At 35.4% G+C, this 16,620-nt stretch overlaps 1 protein-coding gene across 8 annotated transcripts in view; it reads right to left on the bottom strand.

Annotated features, from left to right (window-relative positions):
- EXOC2 (exocyst complex component 2) overlaps positions 1–16,620 on the bottom strand; it is a 250,636-nt gene that overhangs the window by 49,455 nt on the left and 184,561 nt on the right. For all 8 annotated transcript variants that reach the window (XR_011965863.1, XR_011965864.1, XM_072603658.1 and 5 more), the window contains one exon: positions 11,934–12,075. Coding sequence is in view for 6 of the 8 variants with exons in the window: in XM_072603658.1 (XP_072459759.1) it covers positions 11,934–12,075 (142 nt within the window). In the remaining 2 variants the exon portion in view is untranslated. The remainder of the gene's footprint in view (positions 1–11,933; positions 12,076–16,620) is intronic.

The raw sequence follows: 16,620 nt of genomic DNA, 5'->3' as shown, positions 1-16,620 counted from the left end.
TATAAAAATCTTGTATAATGTTGTTATGTTCATTCTTTGTTGCCGAAGAAGACCATGTCATCAGAGAAATGCTGACATGACTTGCACATGACTTTGTTTTGAGTAAGGGAGGACTGTGCAAGGTTACCAGCCTCACTTCTCCCCCAGAGCCATCTGAATCCAGTGACCAGATATTCATCAGGATGACTACAGATGACCCAGGGAGACCTTGGCCACTGTAGGCCAAGGTCCATTCAGGAACTCACTTCGGGTGAGGTAGCACCCATTCATTGAATAGGCCTGCTTAAGAGGTAGCCAGAGCAGGGCTCCTTTAATGAGGCAAAGAAAAATAAAGACACCAGGTTGGGAGGAAACAGCAACAGTTACTATTGATAATCACTCTTAAGCCAGGACAGTCCAGAAGAGAGCCTTTAGGCAGCAGGCCAGGGGCATCATGGTGTCTGAGCTTCACAGTGCAGTAGGCTCAAATTTCAGGGATTGGGGAAGGGAAGGGACAGGAGGGGAGAGGAGGAGAGGGAAGAGAAGGGAAAGGAAGGAAACTTGTATAAAATTAAAATATGAAGGGACAAAATCTTGTTGGAAGAGAGATTTAAAGGTGGCATTTTGTTCAAACAAATTAAAAAAATCTTAAAATAGTTGCCAAACAATTGTAGTGACAGCTTATATTCTTTATATCTTTCAGCCTAAGATGAGGTCTGCTACAGAATATTTTTGGCAAAAGCCTAGTTCCTTCTCACAACTCCCTCAATACATATGTAGATTAAGATAAAGTAGGTGTATGAGTTAATAACTATTGGTATTTTATCTTGTTTGCACTTATATCTCTACAGCCTAGTACAGAGAGAGATATAACAGACACTTAATAAATACTTGATTGACAAGAATAATACTTTTAAGCCCCATCCCATGTTTAGTATCCTTTCTTTTACATATCTTGAAAATCAACTCCTCAGCAATTTCATAATCATAGTGGATGCCTCTAGCTGTAGGCTGAGATGGCTTTTACACTCTCTCTGCCTTATTCTTTATGAAAACCAAGGAAAGAAAAGCAGGGTTCAAGTCTGCCCCTCTCCTCCCACTGTCACCTTTGCAACAAGGCCCTGAAGTGGTCCTGAAGGACATCAACGCCTAAATCTTTGTTTGCAGATAGAACCATAGAGAGGAATTGAGTATGGAAATGCTGATGCCCTCTTCTCATGTGGAAAACACAGTCAGCATGGCCTGCCTCTTTAGTATGTTCCTGAAAGAACTCTTTCAGGTGACCCGGGTTATATGAGAATACCCTATCATAGAGGAAGCTATGCTTCACCTTTGAGCTAAATTTTCTTTTGATAGTTTCCTACGTAGTTCAAGGAGTTTCCTCAAAGAAACTATTCTAAACCTACTTAATTTAATGTCTTTTCCTTATTCCTTTTGCATGTAATTTTACATTACATTATTAAGACTAGAAGCTCTCTGAGGGCAAGAACTGTTACGTTTTCGTTGTTATAAATCTAGAACCTTGCATAGAGTAGTTACTTCATAAACATTTAGTGAATTGAACTGGATGATGCACACTTATTTGTAATGTTTTGTAACTGTATGCATGTTTCTTTTCCCAAGGAGGGGAGAGATTATCTTCTACCCCTTTTGTATGTTGTAGGCTCAGTACTAAGCTTTGCACAGAGAAAGAATTTGATAAGTGCCTTTTCATTCATTCAATGAAAAGATTCCTCAGTTACTTATTCAGATGATTTCCCCACCCAGGTTAAATTATTTTATATAATAATTAATCTAATTCTTTAAAAATATGTAAAATCAGTAGGTGAGAAAAAGCAGTTTCATGTAAAAACATTCACTAGTATCCTGTTCTGCATTGGGATGCTCAATAAATGTTGCTGACTGAGGATTAAGAGATTTACTCCAGATCATACTTGCAGAAAAATGCTAAATAACAAAAAACCCAAACAATTCACATATAGAGCTCACATGTAGAAATGGAAGTCTATGTTTGATATGTAAAGTTTGCAAAATTCTCTGGCCAAACTCCAAGAAATTATAAGTTCTTGAATAGTTAAATTACAACTGACTATATAGGTGGAGGGTTCTAGGAAGTTGACATGTAAGATGGGGGAAAACCCACTAACTTTGCTTCAATAACACAATGAAATCACTAAGTGTACACTTTTGTTTTAAACATGACTCACTGGACTAATAACATTTTAGGAAAACACCTCAAACATTCCACTGAGATATGATTTACTAAGAACTAGATTTGATAATCATAACATAAATGGCAACAAATTTATTATTGTTGACATTTATCATTTTTCCTGCTATGAATTTTTTTTCATAAGACATAGTTAAAAAAAAGAGAAAAGACCAGTTACAGACACAAATGAATGGAGTCAACAGTCAAGATTTTATGCATAACAAGTTTAAAAAGTACTTTGCAGATGGTCCTGGAAAAAGGGTTGTTTTATATATATCTCAGGAAATTATGGGCATTGACAATGCTGCAATTTCAAGGTGATCATACTGACTTTGGATTCCTTTCAATTAGGAGCACGTAACACTTAAAAATAATGGGACTGGTCATTAATTTCTTAAGTAAGAATCAAAATTAGCTCATCTTTTATTCTTAAAAGACTGCATATTTTTCCATCATACTCTGCCCTTTTGAGGGCAGACCTACGCTGCACAATAGCATGTGCTGAGAGAGCCCCTTATACATAGTACGTAAAGATTTATCATATGAAAAGGCAAATAAATACATTATTCCCTTCATCTTCATGCAATATAAACATGTACTCTTATGAATTCATATATTAACTTAATGTTTTTATTCGACTGCCTTATTTCCTATACCTGTATGTATGTCTACATTGATCTTGTCTATTTTGGACTGTAATCTTCTTGAAAGTAGTGATTATAATTCTTTCTGTACAGGTCTTTTCAACACAATGTATCATGTAAAAAGTACTCTCTACAGTTTTTAAGGATAATGATGAGCCCTATATTTTAATTGCAGCTTTCAAAGCTGAGTTAGAAAATGCCACATAGAATGGAAAAAATATAATTTTGACTATGTTTCCCATTCTTCTAATGCACTATTTTGAAGAAGGTATAAATGTGCAGGATATAAAACAGGTTAGAAAGATTATAATGTCGATAAAAGTATGTCTCAATATGTTAACCAAACCTGAAAGTCAACTTAAGAAACAAATATTTGGAATTTAAATAAGTTTACCAGTGTGGGGTATTATAGTACATGGACTTAATTTTTTGATTGGTAGAGAAGTAAAAACAATACATGTTCAGCAGACAGCAACATTTCTCACAATATGTGTTCTCAAGCTTATCAGGAAGTTTAAGCATTAAGAAAAACTGTCAAACTCAGTAATGACTATAATTATGTGGGGGTGTCACCTTGTGTAATGTGCAATTTCAATCTCATATGCATTCAATTTCTTCATATTTCTATCAAAGACAAAAACTTAAATAAGAAAAATGAGGTGAGACTTTAAAAAATGAAATGAAGGAAAAGAAAAAGAAGAGGAAAAAAATAGGAAAGCAGAGAAAAAGTGGCACAATTTTGGAAGCCTGCACAAGACATGGGACAAAAGTATTTTCTTTGTTTGCAATTTGTTAATTTGGTGTTTTTTTGCCTCATTAAAAATTAAGAGTTTGGGGTGAGATTTTTGTCCATTGTTTATGTGATTATTTTTGCTGACAGCTATTCAATTTATCTTAAAAATTAAATGAGGGAAAATTTCTATAGCAGTACTTTGCTTCCTGTCATCTATATAGGGAAGCGAATGAATAACTGCTTGTGTTCCTTTTAATTTCTAAGCAAATATAAAAGACTCACTCCTTCTTGTGGAAAACAAAAGTTTTTTTTACAAGTTTAAGTTTTATTCAAGTAACCTCAGTTATAGTTCTTTGCAAAATTGTGGGTATAACAAAAAAAAAAGAAAAATTTTTTAAAGTAAGGTTGACTGAAATATAAAAATATATACAATTAAATACAAATCAATAATATGCCAATTCATTTTTAAAAGTACGTACTCCACCTCTTCTTTTCTATACCCACAGGTACCATTTTACTTTAGTCTATTACCTCATACCTGAACTACAATAAGAGGCTACAATAACCTTCAATGCAGTAGATTCTCTCTAAGCCAAACCACTGGCTGACAAATTTACTCAAAGCTTCGCTTCATATTATTCTCTTGTTCAAAAACCTTCAACAGCTCCCTGTTGCCAAATGAAAAGTTCATGCTCCTTAATTTAGCATGGCATACTAAAATTTGGACCCAATCTATTATTTTGGCTTTATTTTCCATTGTTGTTGTTGTTTAGTCATTTCAGTCATATCTGACTCTTCATGGTACCATTTGAGGTTTTCTTGGCAGAGCTGCTGGATTTCTTTACCATTTCTTTCTCCAGTTCATTTTACAGATGAGGGAAACTGAGACAAACAAAGTTAAGTGACCTGCCCATGGTCACATAGCTAGTAAGTGTCCGAGACCAGATTGAACTCAGGAAAATGAGTCTTCCTATCTCCAGGACTAGCACTCTATCCACCATGCCACCTAACTACCCCATTATTCAACATACATTCAGTTCTCTAGCTAATATGTACTACTAACTAACACTGCAATCCGACAGGAGAATAGCTCCTTGAGAGCATGATCTGTTCTGATTTTGTATTTGCATCCCTAAAGCAGTATCTAGCATAAAATAGGCATGAAACAAATTCTTCCTGATTGATTACAATTTTCTTATTCTACAACTTTCTGCCTAGAACATATCAAAACTGTGAAACTTCAATACCACCTCCTCTATGATATCTTCCTTCTCTACCTTATCTAGTATGAAAATCAGAGAATCACAGAATCCTAAAGAGACAGAATTTGCAACGTAGAAGTCAGTTACTCAGTCTGACCTCAATTCCTGGCATGTGTATTTGTAAAGGGAACAACAAAAAATGAAACAGTGACCACAAATAGCCAACATGATTTCATCAGGAATAGGTCATGCAAGATTAACCTAATTTAATTTTTTGACAGGTTTACTAAACTGATAAGGGGAATACTATAGACCTATATTAGCTAGATATTAGCAAAGCACTCGCTAGACAGTCTCTTAGTTATTCTTATGGAAAAAATGGAGAGGCGGATTAAACAGTATAATCAGGTGCATTTTGGAACTGGTTAAATAGATATATTAGATGACAGGATTCAAAAAGATCCTGACAACCTCCAACACTGAACAGAATCTCAGTAAGATGACATTTAACAGGGAATAAGGGATGTTTAACAGAGAGTCTCATTTATATTTAAACTATTAAGTTCATAACTATAAGGTGGGGGGTTGGTGTGGGTAATGACAAACTGTTTGATAAAGATCTGGTTGTATCAGTGGACTGCATGCTCAATGAGTCAACAATGTGAGATGGCAGCCAAAAAATGATCATTGAGAGCCTAAGAGTCTCTGAGGATAGGGGGATGATAATCCTACTATATTCTTGGCAGAGTGCATCTGGAATATTATGTTCAGTTCTCACAGAATTCTCCCACATTTTAGGAGGGATAAGTCAGGAGAATGGCAGCCAATATGTTGAAGGGTCTGAAGATTATTCTATACGAAGATCTTTTGAAACAATGGAAGTGTTTGGCCTGGTGTGATGGCAAGCAAAATAGGATCTTTTGTTTTTGTTTTAGTATAATCAAGTGCTTCTGACTGAATCTTGCCTTTATCAATCAAGAGTCTTTACAAGGAGCAAAGTATGGAAATAAGAGTTTCTTCAACTAGAAACAGTATGTGTATTTGTATTGTTAATTATTTTAATGTGATTAAAGATTTTCCTCACCCATTAATGGGTCTGCCCATTAAGAGGAGTTGGATTAGGGAAGATTTATGGGAAGGCCCAAATCTTTTGTTAATGAGGCACTGGTTCTCAAGGGTTGTGATGCTCTCTGGCTCTGGAAAGGGTATAAACACTCTGAGTTGAGGTCTTACTTTGGGGCTTACTGAATGGAAGTGTTTGTTTGGCCAGATGAGGACTCTGGGATGCCGCTCAAGGAGCCCCCCCAGTTTTGAAAACCCATATGTTGATGCTTCCCTCTCTGGTAACTATGGTCAGACAGTCAGACCTGTCTGTTGAATTCAGGCAGAGGAAGCCATGTCTATTGATCTTTGATTTCTCTGCATTTTCTTTGAAGTTCAGGGTGCTGACTCCCCTGAACTAGGTGAATGATATACGTGCTTGATTAAAGGAACGATACATGTGCTTGATCAAAGTAATTGCTGACTCCTTGAAAGTTGTTTTCCTTTTATGAATGGAGATCTAAGAACCTATGATAGCAGGCCCCCCTATGTATGTTAGGGTGCTTACTGTTATACCTGGTAAGGAGAAAACTTGGGGGACATAATATCTACTTTCAAGTACTGTTAGACGTATTGGATTTCTTGTGCTTGGCCCCAGGGGATAGGACTAAAAATAATGAGTCAATGTTAGAAAGAGACTAATTTAGTATTAATTTAAGGAAACACTTCCTAACTATTAGCATCAAAAGTGGAAGAGGTTACCTCTGAAGGTAGTGAATGTCTACTCACTGGAAGTCTTCAGGTTGGCTGTATATATTTTTGTGCCTGCTGCCGAAAGGATTTTTGTTCAGAAGCAACCTGGACCAGCTGGTCGCTGAGAATCCTTTCAATTCAGAGAATCTAAGATTCTGAATCTTCCTTCTTCCTCTAGAACTGAATGCACTACTCCATATGTGGTCTGACCAGCACACAGTACAGCAGCACTATGATTTCCTTTGTCAATTTTTCTGGCAGGCAGGCCACACTTTTGATCTTATTCCTTTTGTAATGACAAATCCAAAAAATTGTTGTTTGGGGCATGCTGAGGTCAAATCTCTGACATCATTTTTTACAGGTTGCTGATATTTCCCTCTTCTCTATTCCTACAAAAAGTACTCTATACTTGTAAAGCATTTATTTGGTACTCTACTACAGATATCTGTCAAGAACTATCTTATCTCTTATACTAGACTGCACAGCTCTGAATTCCACACTGCGTCTACAATAGTGTCTTCCATGTATGAAATGTCCAATAATTGTTGATTTAGGGATTTGATATGTGAAATCAACTTTTTAAAAAAACTCAATTGCTGCATTTAGTTATTTTAGACAAATGAACCAAGGGATGTGGCTACATGAAATTCCTAAAATCAGAATTTAAAAAAAGTTCCTATAGGTCTAAGTCATTGCCAGTCCCTGAAAGGTAGACTCTGAAAGGTAGCTGTAAGCACTAAAATATTTAGTGATGATTTTCTTTCTGACAAATCAGTAACTTAGAAATATTATTATTAAATTATTCTGAATGTTTCCTATATCATTAAAATTTTAGTTCCTATAGTTGTTAAAACATGTTACCATTCTGACACCCAAATTGAGTTCTGTATAACGCATACCTAAGGTTAAAACTAAATTCTCACTATCTGTGCCATGCATTGGAACTGATGTATTTTTAAAAAAATACTTTTGTTTTCAAAACAGGCAAAATAAAATTTCTTTGAACAGATAAATCTCATTTCTAGCAGGCTTGTAGAAACTAGAATTGACAAAACATTTGGATTGATACAACTATGGTTATTAATTAAAATTATGATTACTAAAACAAAAAGCGTAAGTTTTAATCTTGACATTAAATAGGCACATTCTTATGTATATTCTTTTGGAGACCAATAGAATACTTAAAGTAGCCATAATGTACTATGCAAGAGTGATAATACCTGGAGCTTTTAAATAAAATGAAATTTCAGCAACTATGGGTAAAATTAAAATCAAAAGTAAGAATAGTCAGTTATATGACTCAATTCTAACCAGAATAATCTGTACTGATACAAACACAAATAAAGAGCTGACAGTAGTTTAACATCTGTCAGGTTTTTAAAAATACAGCTATGGCTTTAACGGATACTTCTTCATGAATCATGAAATTAATCAACTGGATTTTTTATGAATTGTATAAACAGGACAGCACACTAAGTTCACTGCCAACCACTGTTCTGCTTAATCAGTAACCTAAATAATTTGCATTTTAAAATGTGTACTTTTTAAAAAGTAACCTCTAAAGACATCCAAGTTGGCTGAAAATATCTTAATAAGTATAAGTAGAATTATATTTTCAAAATTAATCCCCGTTTCCTAACTTCCCTATTACTGTAGAGTACAACACTATCCTCCCTAGTCGCTCAGGCCAACAACCTAGGGTATCATCCTGGAATCTTCACTTGCTCTAACTCTCCCACAGCCAATCTGTTGCTAAGGTCTGTCAATTTCACCTCTCCAACATTTCTCCAATATACCTCCTCCCTCTCTTCTTGGACACCGCTAAGACTCTAGTAGGGGGCTCCTATTACCTTACACCCGGATTACTGTAACTGCCTACTGGTGGGTCTGCCTGCTTCAAGTTTATCGCCTTGCCTATCCATCCTTCAGTGAGTCACCAAGGTGATTTTCCTGAAGTGCAGGTCTGATCATGTCATGGCTTCCTAAGCACCCCCCTCCCCAATAAACTCCAATGCTTCCCAATTGCCTCCAGGATCAAATACAAAACATTCTGGTTGGCATACAAAATCCCTCATAACCTAGCCCCCTTCTACCTTTCCAGCCTTCCTTTGCCATTTGCTCTTAGATCCAGTGATGCTGGCCTCTTGCCTGTTGCATAAACAATACACTCCATCTCCTGGCTCTGGGCATTTTCTCTGACTGTCCTCCATGTCTGCAATACTGCCCCTCTTCAATACTACCATTTGACTTAGTTTCCAATAAAATCTCACCTTTCACAGGAAGCCCTTCCCAACCCCTCTTAATTCTAGTGCCTTTCTATTTATCTTTACACACATCTCGCTGTGCATATAATTGTTTGCAGGTCGTTTTCCCCATTAGGCTGTAAGGTCCCTGAAGGCAGGGACTACCATTTCCCTCCTTTTGTATCCCTGGTGCTTAGCAAAGAGCCTGACACATGGCAGGCACTTGATAAATATTTATTGTCTACCCTTATGTCTTAAACTAAGCCTTAATGTCAGCCATTAAAAAAAAATTATGTGACTGCACAAGATTACTCAAAGTTCAATATGGAATAGCAAAGGTACAGCCAGGAAAAAAAAAGCAGAATTAAACAGTTCACAACGGTGGAAACAACTTAGAAAGTTGGCAAATGTTGTTGCTGTCACTGAAAAAATAATTTAAAAGTTTCTAATGTAGTAGCTCTAGGCCACTGATAATTTTCATCAGTGTGAGGGAACTTTCAGTGTGTAAACTCCTTTTATTAGTTAAGATCACCCATTCCTACATTCCTACATTTGAATGTCCGAGTTGCATAAGGTACTGAGAGGCTGCGTACCCTTTGTTAATACTCCCCAGTTTATCTTGTTTCCATACTCATGTGGTCTCCTCCATTGGACTGTGAACTCCTTGAGATCAGGGTCTGTTTCTCGTCTTCCTTTGTATCCCCAGCGCTTAGTACACTGCCTGGCACACAAAGCTGCTTGTTGACTTGCCTAAGTTCATCTACAGCAAGACCTGAACCCCATCCATTTGACCACAAGGCTCGTCCTCTATTTCACCATATTTCTTCTTGCCTGGCACATAGGAGAGGGCTGTTTGTTAAAATAAATTTGGGACACACAGAACCATTCAAAGGCTACAGTGGCATTTAGTTTGTTTTAAATCTAACAATGATAAGAACAGATTACTGGAATCTAGTTATACCTCATCTTCATCATTTCAACTAATTTACCTTTTATGAAGGAATTGTTATTCTGTGGGTAGCAGCTACATGGTATAGAGGCAGGTAGGTGGCCCACTGGATGTAGCTCTGGTGGACTGAGTCATGAAGACCTGAGTTCAAATCTGGTTTCAGACACTTAACAGCCATGATACTATGGACAAGTCACTTAAATATCTATTTGCCCCAGTTTCCTCAATAGTAAAATGGGTAAGGTTCAAATGAGGTGTCTGTAAAGCATTTAGCACAGTGTCTGTCATATAGCAGATTTAATAGATGCTTATTTCTTTCCTTCCTTAGAATAGGAAGCTATGGAATCTCATCTAGAGGTCTTTAAAGTTAAAAAAGCTCATCTGTTAGAAGATAGTAGCATGGCCCTACCTAAATGGCAGGGTGATAGCCTGTCCAAAAAATCCATTCATTCATTCACTCATGAATAAAAATTTATGAATATTCATCAAACACTTGTGGAGCACTTATTATATATAAGGTACAGCAGAGAAAAAGCTAAATAAGATGCAGTCTTTGCTCTCAGGAGCTAACAATCTAGGAGGGGCAATGATATACATATACACACATACATACATATGGATACACACACACACAAACATGTGACTACAAGATACTATGTGATAATTGTCATAACTGTGGTATAGAAAAAGTTCTATGGGAATGTAGAGAAGGGAGGCAGGTGCTATTATCATCTCCATTTTACAGCTGAGAAAATTGAGGCAGAGAGATTATATGACTCACCAGAGTCATATAGCTAGTATCTGTTTGAAGCTGAATTTGAACTCAAGTCTTCCTGACTTTGGATGTCGCACTCTACTGTACTACCTCACTACTTTAGAAGAAAAGAGAGTCTTTGAACATGGCCTTGATAAGGCAGAAATGGGATGGCAGAGGGTATTTCTGAAGTGAGGACAGAGCATGAGAAAAGATCTGGAGGAAGGAAAGCAATGGTTTTTTTTTTAGGAGATCAGTAAGTAATTCCATTTGCTTGAGTATAGGAATATGTAGGAAAGGAGACATAGATAGAAAGGCAGAATGAAGACACATCACGTAGATAGGAGCTGGGACCTTCAGTCATAATTTGAGATAAGTAAAGACTGATTATAATATTCTTAGTCATTTTGATATCTTTAGATTGGGATTTCATTATTGCTATTTATGATGAAAGTAAAAGAACAGCATTTGTACTTTTAAAAATTAACTTAATTACATTATAACTTTGATTAAACTTATCTTCCTTGCCAAACTTTTAAGTTCTGTGAGGGAAGGAGTTTCACATCATCCTTGTATCTTCCCAAGCACATAATACAATGCCTACCTTAGTACCTTTTTAAATGATCAATCAAAAAACCAAATGAAAACAGCAAAAATACACACACACACACACACACACACAGAGCCAGGAAGACATTTTGATGTGAATATTTTATCACTGATTAGAATTTTGTATGCACTTCCTTTTTACATTAAAATAATTAACAGGTACCTTGGTATCTGACAAATCAAAAAGTTCACTTAAAGAAACAAACAACTTCTACCAAGCAAAAGAAATTCATTATTTTAAAACATGCTGAAGGACAACTGAAGTGACTATTTGATGTCAAGAAGACATTCCTGTTACCATATCATTCATTCTTTGGTGGTTTAATTTTCTTTGCTAGATTACTCTTTGCTAAATTACGAGTAGTAATTGTACTCTCACGCATTTTTCTAACTTTTACCTTCTCATCATCAACAATGAGGTCTTATGTAGAAGTGACCAGATTTTTAGAAATAATGGTGGCTGTCATGAATTCATTAAACAAAGCTGTCACTTACAATCTACCCATCATACATAAACAATGAAGAAGAATTGTAAACAGTATAATTGAGATAATCAATTATTAAATGATACTCCAATCATTTTAGAGTATTTTAGGACAATTTACAAGCCATTAAAAATACCAAAAGAATTCACCAAATCCCAAACCTTGTTTTTGCTTCTTAACATCTAAAACCAAATAGCAAACCTGAGAAAAGTTTGAATAAAATGGAGAGTGATTTAACCATATAGTGCTTTCTCAAACTTTATCTAATATCAACTAATGATATTTGGGCTCTATTTCCTTTAAAATATTTATAATTTAAAACTGTTTACCTGTTGGAGTCAAGCAGTCTTTCCAATCAAAATAGCCTGCATAAATTCCAGGTTCTAAGGAGCCAACAATAGGATCTGCTTTCAATTCAATATAATTTTCAAATAGCCTTTGGTCTAACTCTTTCAATGAAGCCATGCTAACCTATAAATACATAAATGGGGAGAAAATACTTAGGATTTGTCTTCTATTTGGAAAAACGAGAGAGCAATGATATTAAATCACAAGCTTTAATGTACTTTATAATCAACTTATGTTATTAAAATAGCACTTTTCTAAGAGACATTACTTTTAAAGTTCACTACGAGCATGTTTAAGCAGCTTAAAGAATTATAATAACTTTAGTTTTAACTATGAATTGTATTAAGAACATCTTACTAGTTGTATAGATAAAGAAAGGAAGAATAAATACTAAAGATGTAATATATAAGAGGCTACAGTCAAAAAGTCTGGTGAGTATTCAGTCAACTTTATCAGTTTCAGTTACATACTTCATTTTAAAATTAAGACACTTTTTAAAGCACAATAATATGAATTTCCTTCTGATGCCATTAGTTGCCAATAATATTTCTTGAATATGACAATGACATATTAAAAGAAACTGAAGGAATGAAATTGGAGCTCCTCAAGTGGACTGTCATTTACCTTGCTTTGTAATATCAGCATTTAGTACCATGTCTAGCACATGGCAGGTGCTTTTTAGGTAAATTTTTATTGACTACTATGTTAATTCAATATTCTCAATGACTGAATAATTCAGTAAAGGGACCTTATAATCTGATGGTCTCTCAAAAGTGAAATATAGAGAGTTACTTTCAAATAGTCTCAGGATACAATATATTTCTATTTAGTCACAAAGTTCAGGGTATCTACTGTTCTGGTTAAATATTCTATGGCTGACCATAAATATATCATGTAATTGGTCTGTCAAGGTTAAACTAACTATAATATAGATAATATAGTACCCCACACTAAATGCTAAAGCTATCTGGAATACAGTTATCTTTTTTTTAAAAAAATCAGAAGACATTTTGGGATCTCGCTATGCCTCATGGTATTCACCATAAATATTAATTATTAATATGTCAGATGCAAAAGGTATAGAAGGATGGTGTTGACTCTGTGCTGTTCTCTGCAATTAAAATATTCTATAATATCAAATAAAAAAATTTGGGGGTCAAGTTAGTTGGTTCCTAAAAAAGCTCTTAAAATAAAATTTATAATAACAAAATGGCTACTTAGGAAAGATACACAAATTTTTTTTTGTTATCTGTGCAAAACAAAAACTAATATGCACAGTAGGGAAAAATAATTAGCAAATTAATGAATCTGGATCCTGTTTATATTGATGGAGGTGAAGTCTCTACTTGAATACAAGTGTGGAACATTAGTATACAATGTGTAGTTGAATGAGTTAACATATGTAAAGTACTTTGCAAACCTTAAAGGGCTAAATAAATTAGAGTTATTACAACAATAATAATATTAATAGGGGTAATATTGTGAATGATAGCATTTCACACTATAAGGCACTTTATAATCTGCAACGTGCTTCCCTTGAACCTATCAGGCAGGTAGTATATATATAAGAATTCCTAGTTTTAGAGAAGAAACCAAAGCTCAGAGAAAATACCAAGATCATGGAATTAAGCCATTAAATGCTTTGCTGAAGGTCCTGCAGATAATTAAAGATAGGATTTTAAACTTGGATCTTCTGACTCCAAATTCAGTGTTCTTTCCACTATATCAGGCAGGTTTGCACAATGTTAATGACTAGTAGAATCAAGAACATCTTATTTATTATTAATGTTGACAAACCACTAGTTGTTAAATGCAGAAACAGAGATAGGTCATTAAATTCTGGTACATCAGAATCAGGGAACACCCTTCTAAAGCCTGAGAAAGGAAGGTCCATATATCTTGAGCTGGAAGGGAATTCAGGGACCAACTAATCTAATTATCACCACCACCCCCATCTCATTTTTCAGATGGGAGACTGACACCCAAAGAGGTTAAGTGATACGCCCAAAATCAGAGAGGCAGCTCAGCCTGAATCTGAATTCAGGTCCTGTGATGTTAAGTTCAGTGCTCTTGTGCCATGTCCTTTTTCTAGCACGTGATAAAAGTTATGTAAAACCATTATCCCAGGAGAAAACATAGGAAGAAATTGTTAATAGTTTCAAAAAGTTCTAAGTATGTTATCAAATTAAAAGAATTTATTTAATGGTTTATTAGGAAAATTGGTGATACATAGGGTACATTTTATATCATGGAGGATCATGTCCTTGTATTATTCTATAAGCCCTACCTCACTCAAAACAAAGTCAAGTGCAAGTCATGTCATCATTTCTGATGATCGTCTTTCTGATGATTTCTGATGGCATGATCTTCTTTGTCAATGTAGGACAAACACAATAACAGCAACAACAATAAGAGCTATCAACTACCTTCCTATTTACTTACGATCGCATCAAGGCAGTCAATTTCAAGACCTACTGTAATCTGGTCCTATAATATCTAACATGATTTCCTGATAACACACCCAATATACATCACCCATCTCCTTACTGTCTGCTGTACATGTCATGGTCACTCTTGCTGAGGCCTTTACTCATGCTGAATTTTTTACTTCCTAGACTCCCTCCTTCTGGCACAATGCACAAATGAGATGCTGGAGAAGAGAGGCATGTAACAGCATGCTTCCTTGCCCTTAGCTAACTAACAATTTAATAGGGATGATAAGAAAATGTTTTTATATATATATATATATATATATATATATATATATATATATATATATATGTGTACATATATATATAAAATATTTACATATACACACACTGATAAACAGAATTTAATTCAATTTAATTTAATAAACATTTACCAAATGCCTATTATTTATGAGGTATATATAAATGGAATATGATAATGGTGAAAGAAGTCACGCTAGCTGTGAGACCTTGGAAGACTCCTAACACCTCCAAAGCTCATTTTTGCTATAAATGATACTATTATAAATGTGTGTATGTGTTTACAGATATATACACACACTATAGATAGATAGTACATTTGTGTGTATATATACACACACACACACATATCTATATAAATGATACTATACACTATATTGTGAATTATACTATACACCTCAGAGGGTTGCTGGGATATGAGTTTTATAAAACGCAAACTGTTTTATACAGAGTGAATTTTACTACATATATGTTTGTTTTTTTCTAAGAGAACCTGAGTCATAGAACCACTATGTGCCAGTAGCAGGTCTTAAACTCAGGTTTTTCTGGGGCACAGTATCAAACTTAAATCAAAATGGATTCCTGCAGATGCAGTTTTAGAGAAACAGAAATTAATGTTATTGGTTTCATCGTATTTTTATTTATTAATACATTTTAATTTGGTTCAGGCTACATTGGGGTTTCAGGGTTCCTGGTCACAAGCCTGACACCTCTGCACTGCCCCAGACTGTTCTTTACTATTATATAGGAAAATGAAATGGACTTGTAATTTAATTGGTAGGGGGACTCTCAGATGAGGAAACATGAGGGCAGGGCAGAGTTGTTCAGAGAAGGAGAGAGGAGAACTTTCAGTGTTCTTTCAATAGTCTTTGACAGAGAAGATGGAAGATGCCAACCAGTGTCTCAAAGCAGGAAGCCAGAAGTGCCAGAGAGATTGGATAGCACTTGAAGAATACAGCAAAGAGCTCTCTCTTTCCAGGTTCTTGAAAACTCTGCCTTGCCCCTCATGGAGGCCAGCACTGATCTCTACCAATAAGGAGAGAGTCCCATACTATTGGCTCTGGAATTGTGGTTGCACTTACATTGCTGGGAAGGCAGCAAGATGTAGGAAGAGCCATGGACAGAAAATCACATGTTTTCATGGCATGGCTCCAATGCACGTTTACTCTGTAACTATGACCTCTTGGGGCCTCAGTTTCTTAATTTGTAAAATCGATATACTTGTCCAATTTACCTCAAGGTTTACTGTGATTAAAATGCCTTGTAAACCAGTGGTGCTACATAGATGTGAGCTATCATTCCTGACTTAAGAAGATGGGGGGAATGAAAAGAGTGAAGGAATCTGATAAAACAAGGAGTTAGAAGAACAGGACAAGTAAGAGAATAAAGAGGGGCAATAAAAGACTGAGTCAAACACTTTACGTGCTAGGCAATAATATACATTATTCCAAAGAAGAGGAATCCTTGTCACTAACAATGTGGGGGAGAGTAGAAAAAGTATAATTCTATTTTGTTATTGTTGCACACTTGGTGCAACTTGGCATAACAGAGTGAGTTCTGGACTTGTAGTGAAGGAAGACTTGAGTTTGAATTCCACCTCAGATACCTGAGTAGTTCTGTCCAGCTGGTAAATCATCTAACCTTCCAGTCACAGGTTCCTTATCTGAAAAATGGGGATAATGAGAGCACTAACTGCAAAATTGTTGTGAGAATCAAATACGATGTGTCAAGTGTTTTGCAAACCTTAAACACCGAGAAAAATGTTAGCTTTTATTACACATACATTGTTACCTCAATTTGCCAAAACAGGTTGCAAATCAATTCAACAGATACATATTAAGAACCTACAATGCGCAAGGCCAGGTGCTAGGAATATATAGACAAAAATGAGCAGTTCCTGCCTTCAAGGAAATTACCTTATAATTTTCTTTTCTGTGTC

This window comes from Notamacropus eugenii, chromosome 4 (assembly GCF_028372415.1).
Source record: "Notamacropus eugenii isolate mMacEug1 chromosome 4, mMacEug1.pri_v2, whole genome shotgun sequence".
Classification (NCBI taxonomy): domain Eukaryota; kingdom Metazoa; phylum Chordata; class Mammalia; order Diprotodontia; family Macropodidae; genus Notamacropus; species Notamacropus eugenii.
This window is presented reverse-complemented; position numbering and strand designations above follow the sequence as displayed.